At 40.0% G+C, this 12,931-nt stretch overlaps 1 protein-coding gene across 2 annotated transcripts in view; it reads right to left on the bottom strand.

The window, feature by feature from the left end:
• EXOC4 (exocyst complex component 4) overlaps positions 1–12,931 on the bottom strand; it is an 811,527-nt gene that overhangs the window by 749,476 nt on the left and 49,120 nt on the right. For both annotated transcript variants that reach the window (XM_043871686.1, XM_043871687.1), the window contains exon 4: positions 7,738–7,922. In XM_043871686.1, the coding sequence (XP_043727621.1) occupies positions 7,738–7,922 (185 nt within the window). The remainder of the gene's footprint in view (positions 1–7,737; positions 7,923–12,931) is intronic.

The raw sequence follows: 12,931 nt of genomic DNA, 5'->3' as shown, positions 1-12,931 counted from the left end.
CAAGCACATCAGAACATAGGCATCCTGCCTGCCACCTCAAGTAACTCCAACATTATTGCCCAGATACAGTTTGCAGGTCCCATCAGGTGATTCTGTTAGCTTCCCAGGAGTGGGATTCCTGCATTGACACTTTTATCAAGACTCAACTCCTAGAGGAAAATGCTCCCACAACAGGATAGTTTTACTCACCCATTTGCTTCACTCTTGCCAGTAGCAAGTCTGCAACTCCTACATTTGGCAAAGGGATTTTATTATAGAGAAACCCAGACTCTGCATCAAGTGGTCACATGCCACTTTGAAATATTTCTACTGAAGATACAAAACTAGGAAATAGCGAGACTATCTCATTAGATGGAAAGACTTCTCAGTAATCCTGGGTAGCGTCCTGGTGTCCGTTTTCAGGACTAAAAATTACTGGATAGTTTAAGCTGTAATTATTAAAAACAGAAGTGCTACATCACCTGTCTTTCGCCCCTGACGCGCTCCAAATGATCAACTTAAAGACACACCAGAAGGTTGATACCAAAGCTAGGCTGGGACAATCACTGCATCTACAGAATACCTAACACCTTAAATGTTTGGGCACAAGTGCATCTGGAATTCTTGTCAAAGATCATGCAAGATCTGTGAAACTTAAGTGGGTTTCAGGTTGAGGTTCTGCTCTTACTGCTTTAAATTTGTAAGGACAGGACAGTGATTCCCTTGGCCTGAGCAGAAACTAAACAAAGTCTTTCCACCAGTTTACTATACAATTTAGACCTGATTAGAGGAGGCTTTAGCAGCACCTGAAGTAGAGCCCCCTGCATTTACTGCCCTTTACATTAAAGGCCATTTGGTTCCACTCTAGGGATTGGCAAATTCATGAGACATTTCACAATTCCAATGTATACTTCAGGTTACTGAGCTAAGCAATATGCTGTCAAAGAACTATTCCAAGTGATAGCAAAAAAAAAAAAAAAAAAGCCTTAATATGGAACACAGAAAAAGCATTACCCAAATAAAAAATTACTAAAAGAAATAAGATTCTTCCCTCCTACCCCTTTCCCCACTTGGTGACCCAAGTTTGGTTGAATTTAATTTGTGGTTACCTCAGAATACAACTCAAAGTTTTAAATTATAAGTCAGAGCCCTACAGATTATCCAAGCACATCAGTTCTTTTGAGAGCGGCATGTTCCAGGAAGTCTAATCCAGCCACAGTCCACCTCAGAGTATTCCTTATAGATGGGGCACAGGACAGGTTAATTAAGGTCACTTAAATCTTCATCTTTTACAGCAGATCAGAACCCAGATGGCTGACTTTCTGCAGGATTTCTGATAAGAATCCAGTAGAGCTGGTTTCAAGTTTCACATCAACACTTAATAGCTGTAATATGGTTACAAATTTTAAATCAATTCAGAATCGTTCACAACTGACTTGAAAAAGAGATGATACACATAAATCCTTCTAGAATAAGATAGCACCCCTCCTCCCAAAATCAGGAACTGTATTTTGTAACTGAGTGCCTTGATATTTAATAACCACATGGTGGCAGATAGGAAAATTATAAAGCAAAATTAACCACGCCAAAAACAACCCCCTACCACTATAACCCCTAGGACTTTCTGACCATTAAACATCCATCCAACCAGTAAGGATCTACTTCAAAATGTGTATCATTTCAGTATTTCAAGCCATGAAGTCTTTTTCTTTTTTTTTTTTAAGAAAGGTTAGAAGTGCTAACAGCTTATTAAATGTTTGCATTTTAATTAGAACTTATTTCTGTTCCTCCATTTAATAATAAATATGTCCACCTATATACAAAATTCACAGCAGCAGCTCATTTGGGTGATTTTACTGTCGAGCTAAAACTTAACAGAGGTGATCTGAACTCTAAGTTGTAAATCTAATAACTAATATATTCACCCCATAACCCAACAGCTGGTGCAGGACCTGTCAAAGAGCAGGTGCTCGTAAAAGTTGGTTAAATCAAACTCAGCTAAGAATGATCTGTCGAAGATAATGTGCCCTGAGTGAGAAAATGTAACGGAATAATGAATCAGGAATGCCTTGCATGGTAATTCTCTATAGTTCTAAGATCTGCCTGAACATACAGAAAGAATCATGAATGATTCAGAGGGTAGAGAAGTCAGAAACAGTCATGGTATCAAATGATAACCCAAGAGAGAAGACATGCAATACAAAATAAAGTGAAGCTAATATCTAAGCCAAGAGGGAGGGAGAAAGCCCTGAAAGATAACAAAACAGACACACATAAAAAGGAAAAAAATTTAAAGACAAAATAGTTAGGGAGTAAATAATACAACAGAGTCAAGGACACCCTTTATGTACCCAGGGACAAATATGGTCACCAAAATCCATGGGTCTGAAATTTTCTCCCCAAAGAGCTAGAGTGTCCAAGGAAGCAAGATCAAATCAAGTATTAAACTCAGGATGCATGCAAGTAGTAAATGGACTAACCATTTTTAAAATAACTTTTTTACTGATTTCATCTTATAAAGGTACTAAGTATTCTTTTTGAAAATATAAAGAAAATTTAAATAAGCTTCCCTGGTGGCTCAGAAAGTAAAGAATCTGCCTGCAATGCAGAAGACCCAGACTCAAACCTTGGGTTGGGAAGATCCCCTGAAGAAGGGAATGGCAACCCACGCCAATATTCTTGCCTGGAGAATCCTATGGACAGAGGAGCCTGGTAGTCCATGGGGTCGCAAAGAGTCAGACACGACTGAGCACTCATGCCTTTCAAAACAGTTAACAGAAAGGAGTCTTTCCACCCCTAAACACACACACATACACACACACACAATCATGCATACACACAAAAATGTACACATGCTTTTTCAACAGCGTCTGGATCGCCCTGTATAGAACATTAAGCCCTAGGTTCTCTGTGCCTTTGTGTGACTTCTTTCATTTTCTCCTACAGTAGAAATCTGCTGCTGGGTGTTTGCTTTTGGATTCCAACAACTGGAACAATCTTTGTATTTGGAGAGACTCTCCATGATCTGGGTCAAAGCAGGAAAAAGAGGGCACTTCTTCCCGCTATACAAGTTGACATGTCTCAGACTCCAAGAACTGGAAGCTTCCAGACAACACTTTGAATCTTGAGGAAATAAAGAAAGAGAGAAGTGACATTTAAAGATCATTCACCTTGAAAATTCAGCAATTGCGGGCATGATGTCACAACCCGACCAGACCCTTCCTGTGGCTTGCTTGTGATGTACACCCAGCTGCTTCATCTCCCTTGGTCCCTCCAGGGTTTTAGAGCCTGTCTATAGAGACTCACTTTCCTTAGATGCTGTGACCTACTTGATAACTTTCCACTAAATTTCTTTCCTTGTTTATTACCAGGACTGACTCTGCTATTTGTAGTCAAGAATATTGGCTAAAACATCATTCTCTATAATAAAGAATATGTTTTATTTGCTTCTGTCTTCTCTGACTTTTAAATATAAAAATCTTTATACATATCTAGGTTAATAAACACAAAATTAAAAGAATTAAACATATTTTCTCTATAATTATTAAAATCCTTCTGATTCATCTTAAGAATTCAGCATTCCTTTCCATCTCCAGCTTATCCATATTTCCCAGTATCTACTAACTTAATATAGGGATATAAATTCTGTTTACTCTTACAGAGTATTCTTTAATCACATAGACCTTCTTTTTCAAAAAGTTTTCAGCTTATATTTCTGATCAAAATATTTCAAACTATTACAAAAACTATCTCAGTTGTTCATATGCAAATTTACATATTTAATGCTGTGTAGTCAGTCCTGGTAGCAGATTCAAACTTCATTGTTCTCAAGCTGCTGATTCTGGTTCCTATCTTACAGTTCATCTTTGAACATTTTTCTCAGGAAAAGAATTCCAGATTTGTATTTTGTGTTAATTTATACCTGAGAATGTTGCTGTGCTGTCTATGTACACTTGGCTGGATATAGAGATTTTTGGTCCCAACCCTTTTTCATTCCTTGTAGACTTTGCTCTGCTGTCTTCCAGTATTTTGTGTTAAAGCAAATCCTGGTGAGCCTCACTGTTGCTCCTATCTGTTTATCAGGACTTGTTTCAACTACATATAAACAGAAGACCCAAACAGCCGTGACCTGAGTAAATCAAAAGGATTTCCTCCTTCTCATATAAAGATACAAAAATGCCACTCAGAGGTATAATGGAGGCTCCATGTCATTAAAGAGTTTAAGATCTGATTCCCATTCTCAAGGTCACCTAGTGTCCAAGACGACAGCCCCAATCCAAGTCCTTGACAGGAAGTAAAGGAAGGCAGGTAAAGGGCAAACAGTGAGCATACCAGTTTTGCTGGCACCTCTGAAGAATGTTCCTATGAGCCCTGATTCAACATCTTGCAAGTAGAAGTCTCACTAATCACCTTCAGGTACACAGGAGGGTGGCAGCAGGATGGAAAATGTAGTCTTTTAGCTGGATATATGGCCACCATGAACAGAACAAGAGTTGTCATTAAAAGAGGAAGGAAAGGGGACTCCCCTGTTGGTACAGTGGATGGGTATCCACCTGCCAAAGCTGTGGTTCGATCCCTGGTCCGGGAAGATTCCACATGCCACACAGAGCAAGTGAGACCTCACACCAGGACTCCTGAAGCCTGTGTACCTAGAGCCTGTGCCTTGCAACAAGAGAAGCCAATGCAGTGAGAAGCCCACCCACTGCAACAAAAAGTAGCCCCCGCTCTCCGCAACTAGAGAAAGCCCGCGCACAGCAACAAAGACAGCACAGCCAAAAATTAATAAAAAGTAAATGAATAACTTAAAAAAAAAATAAAGGTGAGAATGGGTCGGGTGGGCATATAACTGTCAGAGCAGGGAACATAATTTTTCTCCCTGGTGCTTACAGTATTTCTTTGTTAAATTCATAAAAAGCTTTCTGATACTAAGGGTCAGTTTTTCACTAATTTTACCTTGAATCATTTTGATTTGCAGACCAAGGTCTTTTTGTCTGTTTAAGTAGGTCTCTTTCTTTACACTGTAAGTACTGCCACTATTTCTCTCTGTATTAATTTGCTAGGGCTGTCATCACGAAGTACCACAGACTGGGCAGCTTCAACAACAGAAATCTGTTTTCTCACCATTCCGGAGGTGAGGAGTCCAAGAACAAGATGTTGGCAGAGTAGGTTTCTCCTGAGGCCTCTCTCCTAGGTTTGTAGATGGCTGTCTTATCACTGTGTCTTCACATGGTCTTCCCTCTTCAGAAGTGTGTGTCCAAACTTCCTTTTCTTTTAAGGACACCAGTCATGTTGAATTAGGACCCATGCAACCTCATTTTAACTTAAACTACCTCTTGAAAGACCCTAGCTCCAAATTTAGTCACCGTCAGGTTCTGGGAGTTAGGATCTCAACACATGAATTTTAAGGGGACACAATTCTACCTATAACACTATCATTTTAATGTCATTCTATACAGTGCTTAAAATCATTTATTGATCACTATTCTCCATCTTTCACACCTATTATCTTTCTCTCATCATTTTGTCTTTTCCTTCTTCATGATAAGTTTTCCCTCCATATCACTGATTCTATTCTTCCAGTGTTTTAAAAAGACTGAATTTCCCTATTATTATTTTGATTTTTCCATACATTTTGTTCCTGTTTAGTTCTTTTTGCATCTCGCCCAATCCCATTCATATAACTCCTCATTATCATTTCATAGAAGCTATATGTTTGCTGCATACAGCCACAGAATCTCAGTAATGTTCAATAATAAGCACATTTTGGTGACTGGCTGACTCAGGCTAGCCAGCTCAGCTGAACTTGGCTCGATTCCACATGACTCTCCTCCTCCTCCAGGGACCAACAACATCATGGCAGTGACAGAGGCATGACAGGGCATGCTCCCTGGCACAAGCACATTTCAGGCCCCTCGTGTTACATGCTAACAATCAGCAACAGCCAGGGCCCAAGAATCAGAGAGAAGGAAATACACTTCTCCCAGTCAGGTGGAGAGGGAAGGCTGATAATTTTGAGCAATTATGTAATCTACATCATCTTGCATCTTTTGACAAACCTTGAGCTTGAGTCTCCTAAAACATTTCCTATTTAGCTTTATAAATCCTTTCCTTCAAATAAATACTCTTCTTTGAGACCTCAATGTAATGCTTTTTCCCTTATGCTTACACGGGAAGGGGGTTTTGTTTTTAATCCTTGCACAGGAAAAAATCTATTTAGATCCACTATTTACCACCAGACACTCTGGAAGGAATTTCCTTAGCACTGCTCCCACCCACCACTTGACTCTCCAACAAGGCTGTATGCAGATCCAGTGCTTAGGTTAAGTCTAAGGTACATGCCTATAGCTTAGTTTGTGTGCCTAAGATTTTCCAGTGCCCAACTGCAGAAAAGAGATGGAAACTCCTCTTTCTCTGTCACAGGCCCTGATTGAACTGAAGCATCACAGAGTTGCTGATTTGGGTTTGAACAGGATAGGATTTTACAGACTTCATTCCCAGCATGCACTGCTTCCAGTGTTCCTCTCATCTATAGCCGATGAAAAAGTGTCAATAATAACACAGTGCTCAACTCAACTGCCCTCTGAAGAATCTTAATTCTTCAGTTAGATTAAGGCTATTTTAAACCTGGATAGCATATTTAAAAGCAGAGACATTACTTTGCCAACAAAGGTCCATCTAGTCAAGGCTGTGGTTTTTCCAGTAGTCATGTATGGATGTGAGAGCTGGACTATAAAGAAAACTGAGCGCCAAAAAATGGATGCTTTTGAACTGTGGTGTTGGAGAAGACTCTTGAGAGTCCCTTGGACTGCAAGGAGATCCAACCAGTCCATCCTGAAGGAGATCAGTCCTGGGTGTTCATTGGAAGGACTGATGCTGAAGCTGAAACTCCAATACTTTGGCCACCTCATGCAAAGAGTTGACTCATTGGAAAAGACCCTAATGCTGGGAAGGATTGGGGGCAGGAGGAGAAGGGTATGACAGAGGATGAGATGGCAGGATGGCATCACCAACTCGATGGACATGGGTTTGGGTAGACTCCGGGAGTTGGTGATGGACAGGGAGGCCTGGTGTGCTGCGATTCATGGGGTCGCAAAGAGTCAGACACGACTGAGCGACTGAACTGAACTGAAACAATGTTGGAAGGACATACGCCGTGCACAGCTATCTGACACACGTTAGTAACACCACTGTCCTACCATCTTACCACCTGATCTATTCCCTACCAGGTCTCCCCTAACTTAATAAATGTTCGGAGTCCACCCAGGCCCTTCATCACAGGACTGTGCTACACCCAGACCAAGGATAAAACAAAAGTGTTCTCTCTCAAGCTCGCCTGAACTGCCCCGGAAAGAGGATGATACACAGCTCTAAGTAACAAACAATCTTCTAACTTCAGTTCATATGCCTATATTTCTTAATTAGGAGGACTGCACTATCATTTTAAGGATTTTTCTCTCCCTTCTGAGATATACCAGAGTCTCTCTGATCGAGTACATTAAAAGCCCACAGTAAATGTTTCCTATGTATCTTGACATAAAAGGACCACAAGAAATGTGAAGTGAGGGGATGAACAAACACTGAGTGTCAGCCTTTCAGAACGGGGAGCGTTTGTTATCACAAAACCGTCTTACATTTTCAGAGACAGTACGTTAAAAAGAGAAGTAAAATAAACTACAACCATATTCTGGAAAACAAATAATACCCCTAAAAGCTCTACACGGCCACAAGACGCTGTGGCAAAGAGCCTCTCTGACTAACCTCATCCTCCCTTTCTCCTTGTTCTGCTGCACAACGCGGCTGGTGGATTTGATGTACAGGTGCCGATGCAGCTCGTCTATGAGAACCAAGTGCAAGTTCATCTTCTTGCTGTGCAGCTCCAGCCGAAGGTCACTCAGTCCTTCCACCTGGAGCAGTGGGCCCTCCAAAGACTCGACTGCGGACACCTGGAGAGAGCGAAGAAAACGATTCAGGCAACAAAATAGTCCCACAATATTATTAATATGAAAGGCTATTGGCTCAGCTGGTAAAGAATCCGCCTACAATGCAGGAGACCTGGGTTCAATCCCTGGGTTGGGAAGATCCCCTAGAGAAGGGAAACGCTACCCACTCCAGTATTCTGGCCTAGAGAATTCCATGGACTGTATAGACCATGGGGTCGCAAAGAGTCGGACACAACTGAGCGACTTTCACTTTCATCTTTTCAAAGATACTGTCAAAAGAGTTTGTGAGAACCTCATCAGTACACAGGAGACTTTGAGTGGATAGACCTGGTTCTGCTCTTGAAGGGTTTAACAGATATTGCTGAAGAAAACAATCATGATAAACATGAAGGCACCTCAAGAACCTCAACGTTGTATGTGCTATTTATTCCCATACACACTGCCTATCAATGGACACATACAAAATGACTTCCCAATAATTATTTTTATATCCTTACAAGAAGTTCATGTACTAATAATTTAGACCAACTTTTAGTCAAACTTACCTTTTAAGATTAAGACTCAGTAAAAGCACACTATATCAATTTTTTTTTTAGTAATTCTCAGGGCCATTATGAGTCAGAGCTTGGTTAGCCTAAGTCTACACACATATTTACACATAGTCAAGTCTCTCTGGCTCTTTCTTATATTCACATACACATAGAGGGAAAGGCAGTTTTACATGAAAGCTACAAGCAAACAACAGCAGTTCTCACCTCTCCTTGGACTGACTCAGTTTGATAGAAGAAATGGGATTTGAAAGGTAAATAGAAGATAAACTATGAAGAGGCAGATTCTCTTGGTGTAAAGTGCAATTTGGAAGATTTTAAGACAAAAAGCACTGAATGTATAAAAATGGTGTAGCAATACCTACAACAAATGGAGAAGATGATGGACTCAGGGAATTTGGGAAACAAAGTGCTAAATGCAAAGGAGGGGGAAAAAAAACAACAGTATGTATTATATAATCTCATTTATCCATATATATCGGAGAAGGCAATGGCAAGCCACTCCAGTACTCTTGCCTAGAAAATCCCATGGACAGAGGAGCCTGGTGGGCTGCAGTCCATGGGGTCGCTACAAGTCGGACAAGACTGAGTGACTTCACTTTCACTTTTCACTTTCACGCATTGGAAAAGGAAATGGCAACCCACTCCAGCGTTCTTGCCTGGAGAATCCCAGGGACGGGGGAGCCTGGTGGGCCGTCGTCTATGGGGTCGCACAGAGTCAGACATGATTGAAGCGACTTAAACAGCAGCAGGCATCCATATATATAAAATTTATTTCTGTCTTTTTATATATATAGGAAAAGAGAAACACCAAGACTAACAATAATAATGACAGCAGTAGTAGTAATAATAAAAATAGAGAAGAGATGACTACAAGTGAACTCAGGGAAAAGAGCCCTACCAAGCTCCCTCAAGGAATTAATGTTCAATGACTATCCCCTGCTTTGCTTATACATCTAAATAGTCCTCATTCATACAGATAAAGGCAATAACCAGTACCACTATGCATGTGCGTGCTCAGTCATGCAGTCATGTCCAACTCTTTCCAATCCCAAGGACTGCAGCCAGTCAGGCTCCTCTGTCAATGGGATCTCCCAGGCAAGAATACTGGCGCAGGTTGGTATTTCCTTCTCGAGAGGATCTTCCCCACCCAGGGATCAAACCCACGTCTCCTGCATCTCCTATTGGCAAGTGATTCTTTTACCACTGAGCCACCTGGGGAACCCAACCAAGGGCACTACTTTAGGGTAATTGTAATTATGGATATAAACACCCACCTTAAAAATTTATACAAAAGCAATCAAAAGACAGTAGAAGTCATAAAACATCAGTGATCAAAAATGTTGATCACAGATCTATCCTAACATACACAGTAACTTAGGGGAGTATGGACAGTGAATACAGAAAACTCTGTGGCTGCCAAATCCAAAGCAGCCTAAGATAGGGAGGAAAAGGCAATGGCCTCGCCATAAATACATCACTTGTTTTGTGATGTGCTATAATCAAATGTCGCTAGCAAATAAGTTTCCTTACGTTAACCAAGACAGAATCGAGGAATGAAAGAGTGACAAGCCCTGGGCCAGCTCTGCCCTCTGAAGCCTGCCAGTTCCTGTTCACACTGGCTTGCCACCGCCCCTGCTATGAGAGACCCTATGCCTGGTGCAAGCTGCGGGCAATTGCAGATGGAAAGACTGCCTGCCTCGCAAAATGACCAAAGTGTCCCCAAGGAGGAAAAACAACAACAAATTCATTTCTACTTATGCTCTAAAATGGATTTTTAACTCGGGTCTCTAGCAGAGAAAAGAAGATGCATTAACCTTTAGTGACATCAAGATCCAGAAAATGAAAAATAATTTGGTAAACCACTGGCCCATCATGTAGCCTATCCCTCAAGGTAATTAAATCCAGCTGAGATATTTAAGCTTAAAAACCACCCACTGCACAACCACACTCAATTTGCTTGTAAGAATCTGCATGAAGATTTTTTTTTAACCCAAACAGCTCATGTTCCAAGTATAAAACTATATGACAATGTTAACTTTCAAAGCCACTTAATTTTTCTTAAATATAGCTAAAGCACTTAGCACGGTGCCTGGCCTATACTGAGTGCTCACTCAAATTATTTTTAATAGAACCTATTTACCACATGGATAAAGCAACCTCAGAGGGTGTTTCCAACATGTTTTAAAGCAGCATTTGCAGTAAAGTGCTGTTTCTATCACAGAACTATTATTAACCATGCAGACTACAAATTTTCTGAATATGTTTTCTTGACCCAAAATACAAGTACAATTAACATACAATCAAGAATAGTCTCAGAACTTCACAGATTTGAAAACCTTACCATGAAATAGCCTCTATTTCTGTACAAAGACACAGTGCTTTATTTTCTGGCCTTCACAAATGAAAAGTCTATTTATAAAGCTATAATTATGGAAGCTAAGCAAGGCCACTGTCTTCCCCGACTCTAACCTTCCTAAGTGGTACTCAAAACAATTTGAAGAAAATAGTTGTAAATGCATATATTTGATCTCTAGAACATCAGTTTAGAAGCCTGATATTTATCTTCTGTGGTTTTAAGTAACTTGTACCATAAAGTTTATGTATAAGGAAAACTTTGTAGGCAGTGAATCCAACCATCACTTTTAATGCTGTTTCACTGAGGGGTCGGATTTTTAGGTATTTCCTAACATTCAGCCTTTACTAGAAGAGAAATCCTTAAATATCCATCTATGGGGCTTTTTCAAGGTGGCTCAGTGGTAAAGAATCCACCTGCCAATGCAGAAGCCGCAGGTTTGATCCCTGAGCCAGGAAGATCCCCTGGAGGAAGAAATGACAACCCACTCCTCTATTTTTGCCTGGGAAATCGCATGGACAGAGAAGCCTGGCGGGCTACAGTCCATGGGGTCACAAAGAGTTGGACATGACTGAGCAACACACACAGTTAGAAATGTGTGTAACTACTGATGAAAAAATATCACTAAAGGATTTTTTTTCATGTATGGGAAGTGATCATTTTATAAATTATTTCACGTTTTCTAAATTTAGTGACCACAGAGCACTTTTTAAATAACACGTTGATGAAACATCAACAGAAATTCAAGAGATGCAGATGAATTAAAGTGGACAGCAACAGGTTCACTCTTTGACAAATAATCAAAACTGGATTCAAAAGTATGACATACAACACTGAATAATGTCACAAATATATATTAAAATTATAGGGCAAGACACAGCAGGTGAAAAGTAAAACAGACAACATACAGTGGAATAGTTCACTGGAAAATGTTGTCTATCTCACAGATACAACACCATGAATTTAAGTACCAAATGACGTCTACCATGACCTCTCAAGTATACCACACCATATCTTAAAGATAGACTACTAAATAATGAACCAACCAGATGTATTTGGAAGCTTTCTTACACATATTTTCAAAAATAAATCAGCATGGGGAGTGCATAGGTAAGAGAGATAGATACTACCAACAGGGAATTTTTTTCACAGAACACCTATAATAATATAACAAGAGCATTAATGTTCTAACTCACCAGAGTTAGAAACTGCTCATACAGATAAATCTGTTCTGCAATTGAAAAGAAATATTTCTTTTAGGACTACAAACATAAGCAAACATCTACAAAATGTTCTAACACGTGATATAGAACAGGGCAGTGTGTTTCACTATTAAGAACTTATCCATTTAGACCAATAAGGACCTACTGTATGGAACTCTGCTCAATGTTAAGTAGCAACCTGGATAGGAGAGGAGTTTGGGGGAGAATGGATACATGTATATACATGGCTGAGCCCCTGCTGTTCATCTGAAACTATAACACTGTTGATTGTCTATACCCCAATACAAAATAAAAAGCTGAAGTGAAAAAAAAAAATCCATTTAGGAAAATAAGTTCTGAAAAATATTTTCATAACTCAAGAAATAGGTCAAAGGTACAGTTAAACTTGGAGAAGGAAACGGCAACCCACTCCAGTATTCTTGCCTGGAGAATTCCATGGACAGAGGAGCCTGGCGGTTGCAGTCCATGGGGTCGCACAGAGTCAGACACGACTGAGTGACTAACAGAACAGATAAACTGCAAATGATCAAGAACTGTCTGGTGTTTTCCAAAAAAAAAATTTTGAGAGAGAAATCTACAACAAAGGCTGTCTTCGTAATGAGAACTACAGTACCCTTAAATGTTCTTTCCCAGATAACAATTTCTCAATCGCATTTTAGCTTAAATTAGAAATAATTATTTCATGGTTAAGTGTCTTCTACCAGCCTGACTCAAGCTGATTAGGTAAAAAGATCTACTTTTGTGCTTAACATGAACCAATGAAAATGTCTTTGAGGAACACCAGAGTTGGCCATTCTCAAACATCTGCTTCACTGAAAAAAGTGCTGAGAAAGAAACCACTGATATTTATTTTCCTGGTTGGGGGAAGTGAGATACACAAAGATT

Source organism: Cervus elaphus, chromosome 18 (genome assembly GCF_910594005.1).
Source record: "Cervus elaphus chromosome 18, mCerEla1.1, whole genome shotgun sequence".
In the NCBI taxonomy this organism is placed as follows: domain Eukaryota; kingdom Metazoa; phylum Chordata; class Mammalia; order Artiodactyla; family Cervidae; genus Cervus; species Cervus elaphus.
The sequence above is the reverse complement of the archived record's forward strand: the minus strand, read 5'-3'. Positions and strand labels throughout refer to the sequence as shown.